The following is a 25,247-nucleotide window of genomic DNA, read 5'->3' as shown; positions in this document are numbered from 1 at the left end:
TAAGTATAGACTTTGTCATTTTTACTCGGATGAATGGCTTGAAAGCAACACGTAGACCTGCACCGTTTTCCTTCCAGCTGTCATATGTTTCTACAGATAAAGATCAGTGCCATTAGAGTAATTTGAAATGTGCTGTAATCACATAAAAAGTGCACATATGGGTTGCAATTGTAACCACACCCAACACTGATGTCACTTCCACTACTATTCACTGCAGTGTTAAACTGCTGGAGGTCAGAAAAACAAGATTTTAAGTTGCTTTTTAAAGATGTAGAATTGATTTGAGCTTTTAAATTTTGGATATTTTTTTTATGTTTTTGATTTTGAGATAAAAAGTAGTTCTGTTTAAACTTTCTCAGCCCTATAAAACTGGTGTGTTTACTTTCACACTGTCGTTCTTCAAATGTGGCTAAGCTAATTCAGGCTAACGCGCCGTTAGCTGCTGAAATAATCCTGTTCCAGTTAGTTTTGTTCTTTGAGGATTGATTTGTTGATCCTGGATGAAGTTATCTTGAACAACAAAGTCAAAACAAGTAAAGATTCAAAGCTATGATCAGCAGTCATATGATTGGCCGAGTGCTGATCATGTGATTCCAGTTAAATGAGGTAGTTGTGTTGGGAACTCTCACTAGATCCGTGGAGATGGAGCATTGTCTGTTCCTGCTTTGTTACTGGTGTTATTGTGCTCCGCAGTGTTTCCTCATCACTGTTAAACAATTAGACATCACCAGTAATTGTGGTTAGACTGTTTAGTGATGTCGTTATGAAAATGAAACCTCATTAAATCATCTCAAAAGGCAGTTTTAATTGCATGAACGTGTGTCAACAAAGTGAGTCCTACAGTTAGTAATTAAATACGTTTTAGTGTTTCAAATGTTGAGTTAAATGTCAAATATTCTGCTTCCATTTGTCTTTGAACATGTCTTTTATTCAGAGTATCTTTAACTGAATTTGGATTAGTTCTTGAATTGAATGTCGTATATTTTATCATGTATATGTATCTTTAACTTTACATTATAAGAATTTATCTGTGATAAATACACCAACAGATCATAACGGTTTATCAATAAACTGCATGTTCTCCTCTAAAATCATAATTATATCAACGTTCTTTCATTATAAATCTAATTAAATGAGACATTTGTATCTGAAATTTAGTTTTAGTATGTTTGGGCTTCACCCTGAAACGTCTTGGTCATTGTTTAGCTAAACTGTCAATAAGTTTGAATTTTTAAGGATTTGTTGCTATGACATCCAGATGAATTTTAAGCAAAACAGCGAAGAACTAAAACCATCCAGTTTAATCTGTCTAATCTGGATAACTTGGTTATCCACGTATGAAGAAAGAAGTTAAACATCATTTCCTGCTTTCAGGGACTTGAAGAAGCTCTTATCCTGATTTCTGATTCTGGTGTCACGTGAACAGATGTGTCTTCAACTGAATTTATGTAGTAGATTGTCAGAAAGTGAAAAAGATGATAAACAATCTAATAATGATCTATACTGTATGCTCAAATAAAAGACTTATGTGTCGCCGTCAATCATAGATATATTTATAAAACATATAACACAAACTATCTGGAGCCAACAGTAGGGTTGGGCTATATATCGATATTATATTGATATCGTGATATGAGACTAGATATCGTCTTCAATATTAGATATCATAATATGACATAAGTGTTGTCTTTTCCTGGTTTTAAAGGCTACATTACAGTAAATTGATGCAAATTTCTGAACTTACCAGTCTGTTCTAGCTGTTCTATTATTTGTCTTTACCCACTTAGTCATTATATCCTCATTACTGATGATTATATTTCAAAAATCTCATTATGTAAATATTTTGTGAAAGCACCAACAGTCATCCCTACGATACAGTCGCAATATCAATATCAAGGTATTTGGTCAAAAATATTGTGATATTTGATTTTGTCCATATCGCCCAGCCTTAGCCAACAGCAATGCAATATTAATATAATACAGAAGTAACATTTTTACTTATTTGGAGCGTATATTTACAGAAGTAATTGTTAATACAGGGATACAAGAGGCATAATAGAGAAGCCAGTGAACATTTCTTTTAAACTGTCCAAAATAAGTAATAAAAAGACTAAATGAAAAGTACTTGAGAATAAGTTTTGTAGCAGCAGTTGCAAAGTTACTCTTCCATCAAAGTCCTTCAGGTGCAGACAAGAGGGGAAACTATTCAGCATTACGGTTGTCAGGAAATATATATTTGCTAATGCACTTTGTCTCTTGCAGCTGGGAACGTCGCCAGACTGTATTTTTTTTTTTTTTTTTTTTTTTCCCAGAATCTGCAGTTTATAATCGTTCCTCCACCTGGTCGTCTGACCTCGCTGCTTTAACTGCGCTGGCTTTTGTTGTTTTTATTCTCGGCGGGATGATGCAAAGTGCAAGCAAGGCCAGTCTATTGACGACGCATCGGCGTGGGTGTTACACTGTACAATGACACTGATCAGCTCACTGTGTACCTCAATCTGCTGTTCTGTGAGTGTGTGTGTGTGTGTGTGTGTGTGTTTCCTTTTGTGCCTGTCTGTGCTTTGTGGACGTCGCTAAGCCAAAAAAAAAGAAATGCTGCTGTTATTTTAAAAAGAGACGTGCTCACATGCTAAATTCTCTCTCTCTATTTCTCTCTCTTTCTCTCAACATCCACGTCTTCATCGGTTATTTCTACCTTCCACATTTTCTCCAGTCAGCCTTACTCAGCGATTTTTCCGGTATCAGTCATCGGCACGAGGTGATCGATGAGGCTGGTCCGCCGTGGCGACGGTCGCTAAAGGGTGTTCACGTGCGGGTGTTGCTGGTGGTTTTTATCGAGGAAGCCATCGATCCAGCGTTGACCCCGGTCGTCGATCTCTGGCCTTTGTGTGTGTGTGTGTTTTTAAAATGAACCAGTGTATTCAACATGATACTTTTATTGATCCTTGTGGGGGAATTGTAATCTCTCCCCCCCCCACCCCTGTACACAGGGAAGTCAGATGTCAGGGTTAGCGTTTAGGGTTCTGTACCTTGCTCCGGGGCACTTCAGCAGAGTTGATGCTTATTGATATGACGGCTTTAACCCTTAAACCCCTTTTGGTTGAAAGGTAGTCTCACTATCTGAGTCATTCTGTACATAAATGTATCTGTATGGTCTTAATTTTCAGTCCAGGCTCAGTTTATTAGGAGCACAGTTAGATGTTCGTGCGCTGGAGGGAACCATAACCAACCGCAAATGTAATTAAAGAGCCTCACCACAGATTTTACGCATCAAATTCATTTTCACTGTGCGTTTCTCTGCCTGAGCTGTGAGATGATACATTTACAGACAGGCAGCCTGTTACAAGCGAGAGTGTCAAGTTTGAAAAATGTGGGCGTTTATCAGGCACGCAGAGTCTAAGAAAAGATGCCATCGTTGCGTTTATAGGAAATGCATGATCCGACTGTTTTAATAATGGATTAATCAATAATTCATGACAAACTTTCACAGAATACAACCTCTGAAATATGAAGGTTTGCCTCTTTTCTTTCTTTGTGTTGTTGTAAAGTGAATATTTTTGGGTTATGGACTGTTCTTGGAGCAAAACAAGCAATCTGAAGCCATCATCTTGGGCTCTTGTGTATATTTTATATACAATTAATAGAAAAAAAATATAGATTAATTGATAAAAAACAGCCCTAGATCCAATCTAAACACAGGTGACAAGTATCTATAGTAAACGTGAACTTATTTGAACCAGGAATCACGTAGCGCAACGTCAGTAAACTCCACACAGCAGGCTCACGCTCGGCAGCCCGGCTGGTCTCTGATGTTTCGTACCACAGGGAGCAGAAAGAAAAAGTGGAGGATGTAACGCCGGTGAGCGAAGCTTCCTGCGGAGGGAGAATCTCACCCCCTTTCTGCACAGCACACAGCTTGGATTTCAATTCCTCTGCTTCCTGTGAGCCGAGTGAGTGTGCTTACTCTGCAGCAGGATTTCATTTGGGGCGAGAAGAACAAATCTGTGTGGTTTCAATTAATGGGAGCAAGACAGTCTCCTCTGATGCAGCACTGATTTTTAAACTGTAAAACTGCTGTGGACACATTTTCCCATTACTTTGAATGAGAAAAAGTGTCCCAACTTTTGACTGGTGCTGCACATATGTACACATTTCAGTTGTCTGAGGAAATCCCAGAGCTGTAGTTTTGTCTGTGAGGCCGTCGGAGAACATGTTGGGATAGTCAGTAATGCTGCACTGACAGGCTGCTTCAAGGCAACACAAACACTCCCTGTACAGCTACTGAAAATAGTCATTATTGTCATTATTTATCTTTTTTTTTCTTTTATGCTCACCTGAATCCAAAAGGTTGAACTCAGTTGTCACATTGCAGTGATGTTTAATGTACTAATGCAGTGATGCTGTACATGAGGAAGGTATGGCAATGATGCCAATAATCTTACTTTCTTATTCTTTAAAATGACACAGTTTGCAGTTATGTGACTTTTGCTGTAACCTTCATATCGTGGCAGCTCCTCCTTTAACATTACTGGGGGTTTTAGGCCATTGGGGGCAATTTTGCAGATCAACATGCAGGTCTGTTAAATGACAATGTTAGAGATGACGAGTTTTTATTCACTGGTTTAACTAAAAAACAGACACTCCCATCTGGTTATTATACCTACTAACAGTTTCTCAATTTATTTCCCAGAAGTTTACTACATATTGCGATATGACAAAGTTAAATTATGTACATTGTGATAGAGAATCTGCATTTCTTCAGCCCATTAGTATCAGTAATCGTCTGCAGGATTCAGTGTGCTAAGTTCCCTGAAATATAGTGCTGGGATCAGCAAACGTTCTCTCACATTTTCCTATAAATATAATTTAAAACAGTCTGTGAAATGAACAAAGCACCTGCCGTAGTCTCTCTCTAGATTTTCTATCAGCTGTGTGAACTGTAGCTTGACAGCAGTTGTCGTTCCTGCAGTTTTGAATCTAGAGGATTATTTGTTCTGGCATCTTAACCAGCCAACAAGCCAGCCTTTGACCAGATCTTGTCCGATATTCTTTATAGCTTCCTGGTTTCTTTGTCAGTCTCTGTTCTATTTTACCTTCCCAGTTCAGACTGGGAGCAGGGAAACTGGGACACTGTGACAAATCACATCACCGCTTTTAATGTGACCTGTCTCTCCAGGCATCCATCCCAGTCTTCAGGCCCTGCTGTACACTCATCCCTCACCAGTAGACCCAGTTTGGTGTATATGTGTGTGTGTGTATTTGTGTGTGTGTGTGAGAGAGAGAGAGATAGAGAGAGAGAGAGAGAGAGAGTGTCAGGTCACATGGTTCTGCCCCTGCCGGATGACTTGTTGCAATCGTGCTGAGGCCGACACATTTCATTGTGAGAGACGGGGTCGCGGAGGGGCACGAGGAGAGTTCTCACAACACACACACACACACACACACACACACACACATGCAAACACACAGAGCGAAGAGCTGAATGCAGTTCAGAAACATTGCATTCATTCTGTGGCTGACCTGTTTACTAACCACATTAGCGGAGAGTCGAAGAGAATAGATCCGACAACTGAAACTACTGGTAGCTGCTATTTTGTGCGGATGTCCAATATGTTTAGATGTGATGATTTTAATGTTCTTAATAAAGATTAATCGTATAGCTGCTTGTTAAAGGATGATAGCAATGGTTTTTTTGTCAGTCAGAGACATTTGCATCAAGGGCATTTAAAGCATAATGTTTGATTTGACTGAAAAAGTTTTGCTGTTTTTTCAGGATTTTTCTGAGATAAGCCCTTCAAAACAAAATGATTGCTCCCTGTTTAATATGTATGACAAGGGAGCGCACTAAATCATCCAAAACAACAGACAAGCATGTTACAATCAGTCCTAGATGAATAGTTTGAGCCATAAAATGTCAGAAAATAGTGAAAAATGTTTCCCACAGGGGAGGATGACGTCTTTAAATTGTTTATTTTGTCCAACAAATAGTCCAAAAACCCCAAAGATGTTCAGTTTACTGTAATGAACAGCAAAGAAAAGCATCAAATCCTCAAATTTGACACACTGGAACCAGTAAATCTTTGCCATTTTTGCTTAAAAAATGACTAAAATGATTATTCAAAATAGTTTTATTTGATTAATTGACTAATAGTTGCAGCTCTGGTTATTTCCCTAGAATGCCAGCAAAGCTCTTCTCACCTGAGATGGGTTTTTTTGTCTTCTGGCATTCACTGTACCAAGTAGATAAAAACAAATACCGCTAATGAATTGAAACTACTGTTTGACTATCAGAGTAGGGATAGAGTGCTAGTGTATGTGTGAGTGTGTGTGTGAGAGTGAGTGTGTCATTGTGCCTTTAGCTCTTTTGTCTCCCATGTTTTATTCACCTTCCATCAAAGTGGCTGTTTCATAACACTTCATCTGCATGCACCCTCAGTTGGAAGGTACTCAAGGCACACACACACACACACACACACCTACACACACACCTACACACATGCACACACACACACAGGGGAGACAAGTGACGGAGATGTCTTGCAGGACTGCATTGCCCAAAGTAAACTCTCTTCTCTGTCCCGCTCAGATCACTTCATTATCCAGCCAAAAATGAAAATACTTCCAAAGAAACCATGACAACCAGTCCTCAGAGCCCGCTGCTGCTTCTGCAAAAAAAAAAAAAAATAGAGAGAGAGAGAGAGAGAGAGAGAGATCAACCACCGTAAAATCTTTCTCCTCTCCTCTCCTCTCTCGCACTCTTTTGCATAATTTGTTTTTAGGGAGGATTAGTGAGAAAGGGGGGGGGGGGGGGGGTGGGAGGAGAGCGCCGTCGTAATTGTGATCATTTTCTACAATGGCTCCTCACCCAAGAGCATCAACAAGTACAGACATCAAAGAAAGAGAAGCGGGAGTAGAGGGAGTAGAGGGAGACGAGGGAGACGGGGAGCTGAGGATGGAGGAGAAAGGAGGCCAGGAGGAGGCGAGAGTCAGCGTGGGGGGTTGGGGTTAAAATGAAGCTGTAACTGGAATTGTTGCGGTTAGTCAGGTTTGAGTAACATCAAACAAAAACTGGTTTTTTCGCTGTTTTGGCAACATCAAACATAACATGGCTGCGTTTTTTTTTATTTTTTATAGATTTTCATATAGCTGAGAGCTTGTTCCAGTCATTTTCTTTTAATTTTTCATTTCTGCTTTGTTGAGTTCACTGATGCCTTTGTTCGCTGACACTTGGCGTACGACCAAGCAGAGAGCTTCCCGGGCCTGCGGAGCAAAACCAGAGTAATCCTGACTCAGAATAAAACATTAGCTCTGTTTCACTGTGTTGGCTCACTTTCCTGTTTTCATAGCTGTGTGCTCACTGTCAGTCAGGCCTGAATTTACAGTCCGTTTTGTTATATTACACGTATTTCAAGCTGTTTGTTATTAACTTTGTATACCTGATCCAGAAAAGTCATGTTGGATGAATTGTCAGTAATAAAAAAATTAGTTGAAACCAAAATATTTCCTTGTGGCTTTAGAAATATTTAGGTTTGGCGAAATCCAACCGAGTGAAAATAAACTATAATTTACCCGTTAATACACAGTATTCTTTCCTGAGGGACTAGTAACCTATAAAGTACAACAAACAGAAATCTTGTAGCTGTAAAAACATAATTTTCATATTTTGCATGTTATTCTTCTCTGTGGGGAGGAAAAGATCCCTCAGAATCCACTTAATAACTTTACAAGTCTCCTTTAATCAAATCATGTAAAACATCAAACCAAAAGCAAAATAACATAATCTGCAAAACAAGAAATAAGTCTCATCTTACACTAGTACCTCTGTGAGGCTGTTTTAGAGCTAAATGCTAAAATCAGCACGCTAGTATGCTCATAATTATGATGCTAACATGCTGGTAAAATGTTCACTTACCATGTTAGCACCGCTAATTAGCACTGAACGCAGTGACAGTGAAATTGGTTTCAGGCACAAAGTTTCATCTTTTCTAGTAACCTGTTCAGTACAATGCTGTCAGTTTGTCCATAAAAGCTTTACTATTTCAAATAATGATTTCAGTTGCATACTTTTCTTTGACCTTTTAACAATTTTAATTCACTTTTATCAGTCTTATGCTAAACAAGTTTTTACTTGTTTTCAAAGAGAATGACCGACCAAACCAGCACAGCAATATGTTATATTGTTTGAAAATCATATTTTACAGTCATGCTGGCACCTCTGTGAGACTGTTTTGAGCTAAATGCTAACATCTGCACACTAATATGCTCATAGTTACAATGCTAACATGCTGGTATAATGTTAACCATGTTCACTCACCATGTTAGTATGCTAATAAGTTTACAAGTCTCCCTTAATCAAATCATGTAAAACATCAAACCAAAAGCAAAATAACATAATCTTCAAAACAAGAAATAAATCTCATCTTACACCAGCAGCTCTGTGAGGCTGTAAGAGCTAAATGCTAAAATCAGCATGCTAGTATGCTCATAATTACCATGCTAACATGCTGGTAAAATGTTCACTTACCATGTGTAATTAGCACTGAACACAGCGATAGACCGACATTGCTGTCGCAGCTAACGTGGCTAAAAATGAGTTTCAAATTGAAAAGTTGTTACTCGTTTTCAAAGAGAATGACCGACCAAACCAGCACAGCAGTATGTTGTATTGTTTTAAAGTCATATTTTACAGCCATGCTGGCACCTCTGTGAGACTGTTTTGAGCTAAATGTTAACATCTGCGCGCTAGTATGCTCACAGTTACAATGCTAACATGCTGGTATAATGTTAACCGTGTTCACTTACCATGTTAGCATGCTAACATGCTAATTAGCACTGAGCGCAGAGGTAGACCGACACTGCTGTTCCTAGAGCTAAAATGAATTTTAAAATGAAAACAAGGCAGCTTTTATTATTTCCTGATGTACAAGGGTTTCATCTAAAAACAGGAAAAGGTTTAATTTCCAACACACAATAAACAACTTACAGCACATTTAGAGTTTCATTCCAAAAGTCTAGACCTATAAATTTTGAAAATTAAATAATCTGTTATGTGCTTCATGTAAACCAACATCTTTAGATATCTTTATAAAGCTAATACCGACACGCTTGATGTTGCAGCACACTCTATTTTGCAATTCAAAATTTCTGTGCACAGTGGTTAATTACTAAGTGTGTTGTCTTGGAAACTAGCACAAATGAGAAAACCAGACTAATGAGAGATTTGTTGAAAATAACACATTACTTCTAAGCTTTTATGCAAAGCAATACCCTAATCTACAGTAGGTGTCACAGCACATACAACCCTCTATTAAGCTTTGCGCCGCTGCTTTTAATTCATTTACATGAACAACCGACCTATTAACCCTCTTAATTATACCTTCTTCTTCTTCTTCTTCTTCTTCCAGCGTTATTCTTAGCAAAAGCTCCACTTCTTCATTCACACATGAGCTACGCTGCATGCGCTAATTAGCCTGCATGTTTTACATAATGCTGTAGGATTAGATCATAAGGGAAAGAACACACACACAAGACATGGTGATTAAGCTAAAAGATGTTTGTTAGAGAAGTTACAGATGTCACCGTTACCTGTACAGGAATCATTTATGTTTATTCAAAGTGACAAAAATGGACTTTGATGATTTGGTATAAAAATATGAAGACAGAAGCTTAAACAAGCTACTGTGTATTCAGTAGTGTGTACTTGGGGAGGGTATATAATTAGTCTGTTCATGGAGGGTGACTAATGGAAGTGCTTTGCTGACCCGTATTGTGTTTCATTGTATCAAACAAAAAGTTATGTAATGGCAAAGAGAAAAGAAAAGCTACAGACATGAAATTTTGCAGAGTTACCAGTCCAGTGATGACCCTTTTGCACCCTCAGATTCTTAAGGGAATACATTCTAGGAAATTAGTTTTCTTGCCAAGAGTTAGATGATAAGATTGTTTTCATATTTGTTAAGTATGAAGTTGGGAGAAGATTATCTTAGTTTAGAATAAAGAAGCAGAGGGAAGCAGCTAGGCTAACTCACCAGCTAACACTTTATATCTTGTTTGTGTAATCCGTATACAAACAGAAGAGTAAAAACAACAAGTTATGGTTTTATGGGGAGTTACATGTTGGAACTATTTCTTGGCTGAGTGCAGTGACTTCTGGGAGGCCTGATAATCCACTACAAGACTACAAGACTCTGCACAGCCATAAAATGTCTCTGCACAGCATTTAACTCCCCATACGTGACTTCTAAGCGAACTTTCAGCAAAAAGCACATAACCATATTTCCCAAAATGTCAAACTGTTCTTTTAAGTACCTGTAGTGAACATCTAGGGGCATCCTGATTCAGAAGGTTTTATTACACGTATGTGAGCCTTACTGCACTGATATACCGAGTATGCATTTGCAAAATAAGACTCTCTGATTGAAGTAACTAGCACACCGACGATAATCTTCCAAAGTTGGAAGATTATCTCAGGCTTCAACTCTAAAATGCAGCACCTAGTCTTGAAATAAGACAGGCTTTCATACCATAAACTGCTTCTCAGAAAAGCATTACGTATTGTGCAATTATGTTCTGTAAGCCTCACATTACCCCTGTAATATATAGTACATGCTTGCATACAGCTTTTGTCGCATCAGCTCACATGTTCATTTGTGATAAGCTTACACAGCACCAGCTAGCTGTCACATTAGAGGCAATACAACTTGCTCCCTCATGCAGTATATCTTCTAATTATATCGTCATAAAGAATCAGGGCTTGTCATTTCCATTAGTTACTGCAGAAAGCTAATTAGCTGTGATTATACAGGTCCCTCCTATGGAGCAGGAGAGGAGGGGGGGGGGGGGGTTTGAGTGAGACAGGGTCGGGTGGGCGGGTTGCTAACCTTCCTCAGAACAGACCGAGACAGACTTAGCTTGGTGTAGCACAGCGGGAGAGTTGCGTGTATGTGTCTGTGATTGTGTGTGTGTGTGCTTAACTCTATATGTCCGAGCAGACGGAGCAGTAATAGCATTAGCTGATGCCTGCCTGACAGCCTGCAGGAATGATGAGTTTGGTTATAGACAGTAATTAATATCGTCTCCTTCTTTATCTGCACGCACACATATAAATCAATGCACGTGAAAAGTCAGAAATTAGTTATTTTCTGCTTAATTATATCCCCAAATACATCTAATACAATAAAAATAGAGCATCTGTGTCTTTTAATCAGATTTTAAGACCAACAAAGTCTGTTAATGTGCTCCCTGGGGAGATTTTTGGTCCAACATCCCAGCACCTCTTCACGAACAGGCTCCAGTCAGTCAGGGATCAGTCAGATCAAGTCTTATCTGATTACAAATGTTGTTATATGTACAGACATTAAGACATGAGGAGGAGGAGGAGGAGGAAGGGAGGACGTGGAAGAGTAGGAAGAGCTGTTAAATGTAGAAACAGAGGTAGAAGTGTGACCATGAGCCGAACTTTGGACGGTTTCCCAGATAAGCACGTTAGTCTTCTCATGGTGTAACATACCTGAAATGGGTGTTAAATGGGCTTTTGGTTATGAAGTTGATCTCTGAAACAGCTTATATGTCTCGTCTAACTGCAGCTCAGTAACTGGAAGCCTTCAACCTACTGTAAACTGTGCATGTAATAAGCACAATGGCCTGTAGGGTTCATTTAACCTTTTTTAGAGGACAACATACAGTAATGAGTCATCAATTTAGGTTAGAACGTGAAAATCACCAATGCAGGAGCGACTTGTCCCTCAGTGATGTTACAGGGGTCCCAGTTGCAATAATCCTTACATACTGTTCATATTCTGACCCGTCACTGTATCCAATCATAATTAGTCTCAAACTTCTGAACCAGATATCAATTTTTCATTCATAAACACCTCATCAGTCGTTAATAAAAGGGTGATTAATCCCTAGAGAGGATCCTCAGAGAGCAGAGAAAGTGTATTTACAGAGAAAAAAACATTCACAATCACACTGTATTATGGTCCTGTGTGACCTAAAACAGGAGAACATTGTGATTTCAATGAATGTTATTGAATGTGAAGAATGCAGCAACATTCTTGAGGGTAATTATTTAGTTTTTGAATAAATATGGGTCAAATTCACCCCAGATTACCGTCTACAGTCTGTTAAAACAATGTGAATCAGCTGCACAAAAATTTAGAAAAGCTGAAATATTCCTATTTTTGTATATTCTAGGTCACAATGAGGAAAAGTCCTATAAAGAAAGGGTGTTTAGGGTGTTTTTACTGCTCTAAAATGTAAAAAATGGGTCAAATTTGATCTGAACAGTATGTAATGGTTAATGCAGGACTGTATGGCAGCATGAATAATCTAAACCATTTATTTCAGTTTCTTTGGCGTCTCAGCTGCAGGATGTTGGCACTAACTATGACCTGATGCATGTAAAACTCTCCATCTCTGACTTCAAAGCTCCTGTCTTTAGGTATCTGACGGGGTTGTTCATGCAGCTGCAACTTTTCTCTGAAGAGCTCTAAAAACAATTTCATCTCGTCATGAATCTTTGATCAGGAGCGCCTTTTCAGAGTTTGACTTTCCGAACTGTTAGACGTGATTCCTGTGTTGCTTTTTTTTTAGTTGCTGCACCCTAAACTCTCCTTATGTTGTATGAGTTCGGGTATCAGATTGCAATAAATCCTCTACAGATTTAAAGTTTCTATTTTTAGTTCTTACAGGGATGTCCATCCTTCCTTCTTTTCCTCCTTTCCATCCAACTTTTCTTCTCTTTATTCATCTCCCCATCCTCTTTTACTCCCTTTCTCCTCTTTCATACTATTTTCGGAGTCTCGTCAAGTTCCACTTTTGAGCAGCGGAGCAGATTCCTCAGCGCGTTGCCATGGCAACGCTCCCATGGCTCCACGACACACTTTTTCCTCCTCTCTCCTCCCTGTTAGCTTGTTAATTTCTTCATTCCCTCTGTGTCTTCTGGTCCCAAATGTCTTAAAATGCCTAAAATTGTGCATTTAAAACACTGTGAAATAAATCATTTGAGGACTTAACTTCTCTGTTAGAGGTTTTAAATATTGTGGTTGCTTGGCACACTTTTTGTAATCTTATAAGTCTACGTTTTGTTTTTTTTACTTATCAATAAATGTGGATTTTACATTTAAAGTCAATGCAATGAACATTTAAATGTAGTTACTCCAGGCCAGAAAAAGAAAAGATCTTGTTGGTCACTGCAGGGAACTGTTCAAAGGTGTTTTATCTCTTTCACACAAAATAAATTAATTCTGGGATCAAATTACAATATGTCATCTTGTGAATGGTCTGATCCGACAGACGTGAGGTGTTGGGAATGAAAATGAGTATCGGGCACGACAGTTTGTCACTTCAGTGAATGTAGTGTGTGTCATGGTGAAAGACATCTCATTCTGTTTGTAAAATGCCTCACAAGGTCCAAGAGGAAGGACCGGCATGTCGGACGTTTTTTTGTCTTCTACTTACTTGCTTTTCAGTCCTTTCTAGTGTCTTTAAATCAAGAGTGTAGCCCATCAGGATGATGTCACCTTGCCCTGCAGCTGACCTGAATGGGCTTGTGTGAAGAGAATAAGTGCCTTTGGATCAAAATGCAGTCTGTGTGTGTGTGTGTGTCTGACTTATCCAGGGGGTTCAGCCAGTGTATTGCAGCCTGTGAGGCCTAAGTTGACTCCCTGTTGGGCCTAAACATTAGGGGGAATTTTTTTTAATGTATTTTTAAGATGTTTTTTAAACTAAAATGTGTTATGCAAGTAGCTCCGTTAAGGAATAGTTCAGTGCGTAGGTTGTGTGTGACAGAGAGAGAGAGAGAGAGCGGGTATGTGACGGTGAGGCTGGTCATCGGAGCAGACAGTATGAATTTAGCAGTGTAGCGTTGAACGTAGCAGTGCATTGTGTGTACAGCTTAGGTTATTTGTCGGTGAGTAAATGCTACAACTCATCAAGACGAGTTCCCGTGTCTTGCATGCCCGCCAGCTGAAGTGAAGGGGGTTAGCCCTGTAGTCAGCGAGGCTCAGGCTCACTTAAGGTGGACCAGCTACTCTGTTTTTAGTGACAGTCTCAGCCACTTCTCCGAGTTTTGCTCAGCCCCCGACCACTTGGACAAAGTCCCCAATAAGGGACAACATTGATTTTTGGGTCAGTGGTTAAGGTTAGGATCAGGGTTAGGGTCAAGTAAGTAGTGGTTGGGGTTAGGGTTAAGCAAGTAGTGTTTAGGGTTAGGGTTAAGCAAGTAGTGTTTAGGGTTAGGGTTAAGCAAGTATTGGTTAGGATTAGGGTTAGGGTTAAGCTAGTATTGGTTAGGGTTAGGGTTAAGCAAGTAGTGTTTAGGGTTGGGGTTAGGGTTAAGCAAGTAGTGTTTAAGGTTAGGGTTAAGCAAGTAGTGTTTAGGGTTAGGGTTAAACAAGTATTGGTTAGGGTTAGGGTTAAGCAAGTAGTGTTTAGGGTTGGGGTTAGGGTTAAACAAGTAGTGGTTGGGGTTAGGGTTAAGCAAGTAGTGTTTAAGGTTAGGGTTGGGGTTAGGGTTAGGGTTAAGCAAGTAGTGTTTAGGGTTAGGGTTAAGCAAGTAGTGTTTAGGGTTAGGGTTAAGCAAGTATTGGTTAGGATTAGGGTTAGGGTTAAGCTAGTATTGGTTAGGGTTAGGGTTAAGCAAGTAGTGTTTAGGGTTGGGGTTAGGGTTAAACAAGTAGTGGTTGGGGTTAGGGTTAAGCAAGTAGTGTTTAAGGTTAGGGTTGGGGTTAGGGTTAGGGTTAAGCAAGTAGTGGTTAGGATTAGGGTTAAGCAAGTAGTGTTTAGGGTTAGGGTTAAGCAAGTATTGGTTAGGATTAGGGTTAGGGTTAAGCTAGTATTGGTTAGGGTTAGGGTTAAGCAAGTAGTGTTTAGGGTTAGGGTTAGGGTTAAGCAAGTACTGGTTGGGGTTAAGCAAGTAGTGTTTAGGGTTAGGGTTAGGGTTAAGCAAGTAGTGTTTAGGGTTAGGGTTAAGCAAATAGTGGTTAGGATTAGGGTTAGGGTTGGGGTTAGGATTAGGGTTAAGCAAGTAGTGTTTAGGGTTAGGGTTAAGCTAGTATTGGTTAGGGTTGGGGTTAGGGTTAGGGTTAAGCAAGTATTGGTTGGTGTTAAGCTAGTAGTGTTTAGGGTTAGGGTTAAGCAAGTAGTGGTTAGGATTAGTGTTAGGGTTGGGGTTAGGATTAGGGTTAAGCAAGTAGTGTTTAGAGTTAGGGTTGGAGTTAGGGTTAAGCAAGTAGTGTTTAGGGTTAGGGTTAGGGTTAAGCAAGTAGTGGTTAAGATTAGGGTTGGGGTTAGGATTAGGGTTAAGCAAGTAGTGTTTAGGGTTAGGGTTAGGGTTAAGAAAGTAGTGTTTAGGGTTGGGGTTAGGATTAGGGTTAGGGTTAAGCAAGTAGCGTTTAGGGTTAGGGTTACGGTTAGGGTTAATGGGTAATGTAAGTCTATGTAATGTCCCCAAAAGTGACCCAAGTAGGCTAAACGTGTGTGTGTGCGTGTGTGTGTGTATGTCAAAGAGAGGGAGGATCCACATCACAAAAACCAGACTAAGTGGCCTCAACATCTAGTACACGCCAGCATCCCTCGCACACAATCCCCCTGTTATCTCGCACTGAACACACACTCGCCGATAAAAACACACACACACGCAGAGACGGGGAAATACCCGCTCGCTGTTGGAGACTGGGGAGTTGGAGGAAGAGATATTCACCCATCCTGATTTATTAATGAAACCAGGCAGAGATGGAGTGAAGATCTAGAGCGAGAATATACGGCATAAAAGACGAGCGGGGAGGGGTCAGACTGGTGAGACAAATGAGAGATGAAGCTATTGAGGCGGCGGCGGCGGAGTATGAGGATGAGTGTGTATGTATTATTAAACAGCCAGAGTGTTAGATTATTTACAGCAGCTGGAGGAGGGGGGTTGATATTAGCTCACTCACACATGTACGCACACACATTCAAAGAAGCTCGATCACACTCTTAAGACAAGCCGGCGCGATCTGAGTTGGTTTATATAATTGAATGTCAGAAGCTATTAGAGAGAGAGAGAGAGAGACGTAAAGAGGACAAACTAGTCATTTTTTATTAAAGTTGTCATGTGTGGTTGAGTCAGACAAATTACAAATAAATTAAGGAACATGTGCACACATTTTGTGCTTGATAAGTCTGTAAATTAGCTCGAGAATTGATATTACAGACGAGTATTAGCATGTCTTTCATTATGAAAGATTCAGGTTTCACACGCGCTCACACATGCACACAATTTGGCAGCGAATTCATGTGTTTTTGTTTACCTCCATTGTTTCTGCTTCATGCCTCTCGTCCCGGAAATATTAATTGTGCCAGCGATTATATTAGAAGCGTGGGAGAGAGTGTGAGACTGGCACGTTTCCAGAGCACTGACCTGGGAACACACACACACACTTACACACACACACACACATACCCTCCCACATGTGCATTATTCGCAGTCTTTCACGTGCACACAGAGCGAGAACACACACACACTCGCCGAGAAGTCACACATCGTTTTAACTTCTGAGGCGCGCAGACACACGTGCCGCACGCACAAACTCTCAGGCATGAACACACACACACACACCCTCGCACAAAATCGAGGCCCAAAAATAACAAGCGTGTCCCACATAGAGAGTTCACTCCAAACTCAGAAGAGCCGAGCAGTTTCCTCTCACGTGTTCGGCTCCGTCGGTAGTTTTCACTCACTTTTATCCAACTCCTCTTCCTCATTTTAACCGTCCATGTCTGTCATGAAAATTACCTCAAAGAGCCAAATGGCCAAATTACAGTGTAGTTAAGGTTAATGATGAATCTACTTATCTTTTTTAGTGTATACTAAGACTCCAGTTGTTTGTCTCCTTTTGTAAAGTCATTTAAAATGGTAATCTGGTAACCAAAATTTTGTGTATTTCAACCCCAAAATTGCCCACTTTAACCCAAAAATTGCACACTTAAACCCAAAAGTTGCACTTAAACCCAAAAGTTGCACATTTCAACCTAAAAATCCCTCATTTCAAACTAAAATTGCACACTTAAGCCCCCAAATTTCCCACTTCAACATAAGAATTGTATATTTATTAACATAAAACTTGTAGTGTGCCAAAATGTTTCCCACCTTAACCACAAAATTGCATACTTTATATTAGAAGTTGTGCATTTCAATCTAAAAAAAGCAAACTTCTTTCCAAAAGTTGCCTAGTTTAACCTATCAGTTGCACACAGTAACTTAAAAATTGCACACATAAACCCAGAGGTTGTACATTTCAACCTAAAACTTGTAGTTTTAACCTAAAACTTGTAGTGCGCCAAAATTTTTCCCACTTTATCCACAAATTTGCATACTTCAAATCAAAAGTTGCGCATTTCAACCTAAAAAATGCACACCTCTTTCTAAAAGCTGCACAGTTTAACCTATGAATTACACACTTTAACCTAAAAATTGCACACATAAACCCAAAAGTTACACATTTCAAACCAAAATTGTACAGTTCAGCCCCCCAAATTTCCCACTTCAATTTAAGAGCTGCATATTTTACTCTAAAAAGTGTAATCACCCACCAAAAAGTTGTACATGTTAACCACAAAATTGCACACTTCAAATCAAAAGTTGAGCATTTTAACCTAAATGCACAGTTCTTTCTAAAAGCTGCCAGATTTAACCTTGTGAGAAAGTAGATACCAGAGTGATCATACAGTATTCTGAAGCCTTGTGGGATGATGAACTAGCAGTTACTTGATAAGCAAATCTCAGCGTCCTTGTGGCCATTTCTTTGTGTATGTTTTCTTTTTTATGGTAGTTTTTGGCAGAGCACAGTTACATGATTTCACTACATTTCATTACAGATATATTTAGCAGATGTTTTTTGTCCAAAGCAGCTTACAATGCTAAATGTATAAACTTGTAAAACAATCTTCTGTAATTTAGAAACTGCCTGATGCTAGATGTTTGCCACTCTGTCTGTCTGCATTTGATTGATGTACGTTTAACTTATCTGAGCTTTTTTGAGTTTGGGCTCCGATAAAAGTAGCTCACAATCAACCAGTAAATGCACAGGCTTATAAAACCAAAACAATGAGTTGAAAGAGGCTAAAACGCTTCATAAAACTGCAGAGTATTGTGTTATTTCTTGATAATTTTGGTTATATGAGCTATATGTGTGATTAATGCAGGTTTAAACTGAAGCATTTATTTACCCAGCAGAAGGACGCCTGACTCGCCTCATTCTATGACATACATACAACATCTATATGTAGCTCTTCCCATGTGGCTCGGCCACTTTCACACACTGACACTCTGTTTTCCTAGAACAGACTCTTTCTTCTCTCTCGCTGTCTTTCAGTCGCTGTCATAACTCTTTCACCCTCTCATTTTTTTCTGTCTATCTTCTATTATACTCATCTTTTGTCCCCGTCTTTTTCTCCCTCAGTCTCTTTCCCTCGTGGTTTCTCTGGCCACAGTGGCAACTCGTTAGCACCATTTAGAAACTTCTTTCCGGCTCATTTGGCTCTTGGCTCATCCCGGCCGCATTGACATTAAGCAGTGCGATGAGCGACTGCGTCCCACGGCGGACATGACACCTCCGTCTCCGTCAGGACTCGCAGCTGAGCACCAACTCCATTTTTCCTCCGCTTTCTTCTCATTTTCTGATCTGTCAGCGCGGATGTACTTATTTTATAGCGACGCCGTGTTAACAAATGTCAGAACATACCCAGCAGAGTTGAGTCGAGCTGCTTGAGACACAGTTTCGGTGATGTCTTCAGTATCTTCGGGGTCTTATTTCATAAAACAGATTTCACCATTAACCAAAAAAAAAACCTTCTCTCCGTTGTTTCCTCAGGTATAAACCAGGATGCCGTTGGTGAAGAGGAACATCGAGCCCAGGCACCTGTGCCGCGGGGCGCTGCCAGATGGGGTGACCAGCGAACTGGAGTGCGTCACTAACAGCACCTTGGCAGCCATCATCAAACAGCTGGGCAGTCTCAGTGAGTATACAGAGGTTCAGGATGTGAGTAATGTTTCTCTGTGATGTTCAGCACTTTACCTGCTGACACGCGACCGCTGCCGCCGACAAAGAAATGCACATTTGCACTTAACTATCTGCATTTTTGATTAAACTACACACAAACCCAAAAGATTGGTTTCTACCTTCCAAACAGAAGAAGGACATATGCATTCAGGTCATATGCATCCCTGAAAAACTTCAAATTTACCACGAGCAGTCAGATCCCGGCGTGTCATCCTCGGCATTTTGAGTGCAGATACATTTAGAGATGCTGTACGTACTTGTAAACACATCACTCGAGATGTTGTGTTTAAATGCTAAGTGCAAACAAGGCACATGCTGATCAGATGCATTCCAGCAGTTGTTTACTGAGAGGAAGCAGTCAGCGTTACTGTAAATGCAGCTGTCACGATGTTTAGCAGTCAGTTTCAAACTGCCTGTTTGAAAAAAAAAAAAAAAAAAAGAGGTAGATCCAATAACACACACATAAACATGTGACTCAGCCATAAAAATTGACCCACAGTACAAACACAGTGTAACGAGTTGATGCTGTTTTTCCTTTTCTTGAATATTTTCACCCCGAGCCTTGAAATCCAGCTGATGACGCCGTGTTTTTTTGAAAGTGTTAAACAGAGACCAGATTTACTGTAGATCATACAGTGGAAAAGTAAAAGGGGAAAAAAAAAAGCTATTTAGATGTGATTAACAGTTAAAATTCACTGACAGCTCACTGTGAATGAGTGAACGCTCTCTGCCTCTGCTCCATCTGTTATGTTGTGGGTGTTGAAATGTAGAGAAAGAAGAGAGGATAAGAGATGCAGAGAGACTGAGGATACGTAGCAGGTGTGTGTGCATTTTATTTGGTTTGGTAAACGCTTTTAAATTTCCGTACTTCTCTGTGTGTGTCACGCTCGCAGACACACAAAACACACACTCTCGCAGACAGAAATGTTCTTTTACATATTCAGTCCGACAGGTGCACGGCAGGAGGCAGCCTGTCCTGCTGAGACAGACGGAGGGAGGAGGAGGAGGAGGAGGAGGAAGAGGAGTGACTGACCTCCATTTCTATGAATTTTTTTCTTTTCATGCAGCCCCCTTCCTGCTTTAACAGGCTAATGTTCTGCTATTTATTTGGGGTTTTATCACACTAAGAAACGTTAAAGTTATAATAATTTCTGCTGCCCACATGAAAACCTTATTCTTGCTACTCAACCTGCCCAAAGAGGACAAGAAAACATGGCGCTTTTGACAAATTGGTGTGCATTTTGTGCATATTTCAGGCTCTAATACTGACTGACAGTTAGTGGCGGTCATGTAGGCAAAAGGAAATAAGTGAGGAAATAAATGAGGAAGTAAATACATAAACATGTTTGTTCATTCCAGCACATTTTGGCTAGAAATACTGGATGTAAACATAACTGTGTTTTAGTGATAAAATATTTCAAACTCCAGGCTTATTCACTAGCTTTTTTCCTGAGTTTCAATCACTCACTTTGGTCACATGATAAGTTCCTGGCTAAGGTGGTCAAAAGCTTTGGAAAAAGCTAGTAAGTGAAGTTTATTTTACCACATATGCTGCCAGGGGTCAGTAATGAATCTCCGTGCAGACTTTGTTCTAAATAAAACTCTCAGAGTGCAGCTAATCAAGCAGACGATTCTTTTTTTCATGATTAGTTGATGCCGAGAAAATTGAAATAAATGAGATGCAACAATATCCAGAGAGTCTAGTAGCTGTTTGCCTGCCAACAATGTGTTTGTTTGCTCTTTTTTTTTATTTTTTTTGTTTTTTTAAAGAATGAGGAGTCATTTTCCCTGCTGATTTTATTACTGGGATGTGAAGCAGAGCTCAGCTGGCGAATGTGACAGTGTGACTCTGTTAACTTTCCCCGGGATGAAAGAAAAGCTATGTCAGGAAAGGGAAATTAAATTAAAAGTATCGAACCTAACCCTGTGTGTGTGTGTGTGTGTGTGTGTGTGTGTGTGTGTGTGTCTCGTCCAGGTCGCCATGCAGAGGACATTTTCGGAGAATTGTTCAACGAAGCTAACAGCTTCTACCTGAGGATGAGCAGCCTGCAGGAGAGAGTCGACCAGCTGGCTGTGAAAGTCACCCAGCTCGACTCCACTGTGGAGGAAGGTGGGGACAGTATATGTGTGTGTGTCTGTGTGTGTGTGTGTGTGTTTGTAATGTATCAGCTGTTTAATCGAGTATATACAGTAGTTGTTTGTGAATTGTTTGAATTTGCTTTGTTCTGGTTCTTGGTGAGCAGAATTTAGGAGGACAAAGAGCGTCTGTTAAGGGTGTTTGAATATGTATGTTTGTGTTCTTCTCTCTCCGAGGATTACAATGAGTGCTATCAAGCATTAAGTGTGTGTGTGTGTGTGAGTTTCTCTAGTGTTTCTGGATGATTGTGTGTGTCGTGGTCAGAAAGCAGGAACTCTGTGTGTGTGCATGCATGTGTTTAAACCACAAACTGTATATAAAGATGGATGTAGCGAAGTGTGATGTCACCCATTGGTTCGCCCCCACAGCAGACATCAAAGCCTAATAAGTCTCCAAATCTTCTAACAGAGTAATAATTTCCAAAATATCCACCAGCACATTTATTAGAGGCCTTGAATTTAGCAATTTAGACCATAATTACTTGTTTAAAAATGCTTGACCTCTAGAGAGAAGGTGACACTTTTGAACGGGAGTCAATTGGAAACAGCATCTAATGCACACATGATCCGAAATATGATTTTCCTTCCATGTCTGTATGTGTGTGTGTGTTCTTAAGTTTTTGTGTGTGTATTCACAGGTTAATTTTTTAAAAATGTCTGCTCCTGTGTGTCTTTGTGTATGTGTTAGTGTGTGTGTGTGTGTTTCGCTGCTTTCCCCTCAGCCTGCAGCATTTTAATGTCTAGGCTGATGATTTATTGATAAAACATCCCTGCGGTTGTCATATTATAGTGTGTGTGGTTTGCACGCGTGTGTGTGCGTGTGTGTGTGTGTGTGTGTGTGTGTGTGTGTGTGTGAACAACCTGTTCCACTTTCTTTGTTTGATGTCTGTCGGCTTTTGTGCTGATGCTCCATTTGCATATCAATGTGTCTGTGTGTGTGTGTGTGTGTGTGTGTTTGTGTGCCATCTGAGTGTGTTTAGTGAACAGAATGACAGAATAAACACATCACACTGCAGATACATGCCTTTCCAAAGGGCTATTACACTCAATTTGTGTGTGTGTTTGTGGTTATGTGTGTGCAGTGTGAGACGGATTCATTATCTCCATCATTAAGCTTTTCACTAACTCTGAAGGTCAATTCTCTTAATGCCGTAATTGATAGGCATACACACACAAACACAAACACACACACACACACACACATAGTCAGACTGAGCTGTGATGATTAAGCTGATGCTTACAGGAGAATTTCAAAGCCGACTACGGCGGCCCCAGAGGCTCAAACTGAACTTTAATGTGAGATCTGACAAACCTCGATTCTACTGCTCTTTATCTCCTTTCTGTCTCCATTTCTCTTTGTCTCTCCTCCCTCTCACTCCCCCCCCCCCTCTCCCTCTTTCATCTTCTCTTTGAGAGGCTCTCGACTGACCGCTACAACCTTTAAAGGGGACATAGTAGTTACTCGAATGGCCACTTGAGGCTTGTTCCAAAAGAGAGTTATTCCCCATAGACCCTCATGTTAAAATGCCCAAATTTACAGCAGAAATAAACATGTTTACAGCCTGGTGCAAAAAACAGTTTTGGTCTCAACTGTACAGGGGGTAAATTTTTGTATAACTTACCCGTTTAAATTTTATTAACACTTAAAGTTACGCATAATTAAGGGTGTGGCCACTTTGAGTGACAGGTGGGTGCTGTCACAGATGAGTCGCTACCACGGTGACAATGTTGGTTAGGTAACGTAACCATGGCGCAACAGATAGATTCACAGAGTACAGGCGTAGCCGTAGCCATCGCTATTTCAGTGTGTTTTAGTTGTGATAAAAGACCCTCTAAGGAGTCGGATGTTCAGTTTTTTCCAGTAAGTACATTTTGTTTTAATGGTTTTAAGCCTGTTTTTTTTTGCTAGTGAAAATTAGCATTAGCATTATAAAAGTTAACCATAAAGTGTAAATGCACCGTGCTAACCAAGCTAGGAGTTAGCGTTAGGGTCAGCTCCACCCTTTTTTTCCAAATTTGGTCACTTTTGGCTCCAAAAATCCAAGATGGCGACGGTCAAAATGGAAACATGATGGCTACATCCATTATTTATTACAGTCTATTGACATAACATATGTAAAAATGTTCCCTGAAAGTCGAAAGCTCAGGTTTTAGTCTGCTTTAGACTGCTTCATTTTCAATGTTACCTCTACTTCCCATCAAACAGACGTCATATTGTTCATGCATGACCACAAACAGCCGTCTGTTCCATAGTCTATGTCGCTAAGGTTGTTTCTTGGGTTTCGGATCAGATTTTAGGTCAAACACGTACCGCTGTATTTGAGAAGCTGACATTTTGAGTAAAAAATGTGGAAAAGAAATGAAATCCTACTACTACTGTTTGTTTACGTAGCCTCTGGAGCTGGCCAATCAGAACAGAGCGGGCTCATTGGGAGGAGGGTCTTAAAGAGACAGGAGCTAAAACTGCCTATTTCAGACAGAGGCTGAACCGAGGCGCTGCATAAAGAGCCAGAATAAGTTAAAGTTAAATAAAATTTGGAAATTGGAACATTTTTACTTTTATTGAAGGGATCCTTAAATGTGGTTTTTCAAAATCTGGTTAAGTAGAAGTCGTTTTTTTTTAATGTTCTTTGGATCAGTTTGTCAGGACTAAATACTGGTGAAAGAATGAAGAAGCGTGGCAGTTTGGTTAACAAGCTTTACTGACTTCTCTATGCTTTACGGAGCTTTACTGATTTTCCACGGACAGTTTTTTTTTTTATGAGCTTCTTCACTGATTCACTTCATCCGGAACGAGAATATAGGCTAACGAAAATTAGCCCGCTGACGCATTTGTAGCGGTCTGTTAAGTCTCCCCACTTCGTTACCTCTTTTTCCCTCCTTCTCTCCCCTCAGCTGCTTTCCCATGTCATCGTTCTTATTTCCTCTTCCTCTCTCCTTATTTATTCTCCTACCCTGTCTCCGCCATCCTCTCCTCCATTTCAGCCCTTTTATTTCCTTTTCTCCGCTACCCTCTCTCTCTCTCTCTCTCTCTCTCCCTCCCTCCTTCCCTCTCTCTCTCTCCTTGCTGATACTGCCTAGTCATTCTGCAGCACAGCGGACTCGGACATAGAGCGTCGGATAGAGCAGCGGGGATGAAAAAGAAAAGCTCAGCAGTCCTCCGTCTTATCCTCCTCTTCCTCCGCTCACACTCTTTCATCTTCTCTCTCCTCCTCTGTTCGTCTCCTCTCCTCCTCCTCCCCCTCCTCCTCTTACACACAAACCACTCGTCTCTCTCGTCGTCGTTCTCACTTTCCTGTCTTCCTCCACTCCTGCCGTCTGCCTCTTCCTTCCTTGTCTTTTGTTGATAAATCCAAACTGGAAGGACGCCGTGAATGTTTTATGACATACAGGGGAAAAAAAAGGATGAAAGGGACAATGAAAGAAAAAAAGGAGAAAAGAAAGGAAGAAGGGAAGGAAGGAGAGATGAGGAAAGATGAAAGAAAGGTAGGAAGGAAGGAAGAGAGAAAGGAGGGAAGGAAGGAAAGATGAGGAAATACAAAAGAAGGAAGGAAGAAAAAAGACAGAAGGAAAGAAGACAAGGACGAAGGTCAAGCAAGAAGGAAGGAAGAAAAGAAGGAGGGATGCAAAGAATAATGGAAGTAAGGAAGTAGAGAGAGAAGAGGAAAGGAAATAAAGAAAGAAAAACAGGAAAGGAGGAGGGAAGAAAAGGAAGCAAAGAAAGTCGGGAAGAAGAAAGAAAAGAAGGAGGGAAGGAAGAAAGAAAGAAATGACAGAAGGGAGGAAGGGACAATTCAAGGACAAAGGCAGGAAGAAAGAAAGAGGAAACTTTGTAACAAAATGTAATTAAAAAACTGAGAAATTTGTCAAGAAAAGGAAGTTAAATATAGAAAAGAAAACATCGACATCATCAGAGCATTTAGATACATTCTTGACTAAAGAAGACTCGTCTATGCAGTCGTCATATCACCTCAACCAGGTTATAATTGTTGCATTAAGATTGAATTCAGAGTAAATTTACTCTACTGAGAGCTGATTGTAGCCTTTACATAGAGACAGAGAAGACGCACA

General features: G+C 40.2%; 1 protein-coding gene across 2 annotated transcripts in view; it reads left to right on the top strand.

Moving 5' to 3' along the window:
- zgc:109889 (uncharacterized protein LOC553542 homolog) overlaps window positions 1-25,247 on the top strand; it is a 48,607-nt gene that overhangs the window by 4,627 nt on the left and 18,733 nt on the right. For both annotated transcript variants that reach the window (XM_067579760.1, XM_067579759.1), the window contains exons 2-3: window positions 18,852-18,996; window positions 21,016-21,150. In XM_067579760.1, the coding sequence (XP_067435861.1) occupies window positions 18,864-18,996; window positions 21,016-21,150 (268 nt within the window). In that variant the 5' untranslated portion in view covers window positions 18,852-18,863. The remainder of the gene's footprint in view (window positions 1-18,851; window positions 18,997-21,015; window positions 21,151-25,247) is intronic.

Source organism: Thunnus thynnus, chromosome 22, assembly GCF_963924715.1.
Source record: "Thunnus thynnus chromosome 22, fThuThy2.1, whole genome shotgun sequence".
Lineage (NCBI taxonomy): Eukaryota > Metazoa > Chordata > Actinopteri > Scombriformes > Scombridae > Thunnus > Thunnus thynnus.
This window is presented reverse-complemented; position numbering and strand designations above follow the sequence as displayed.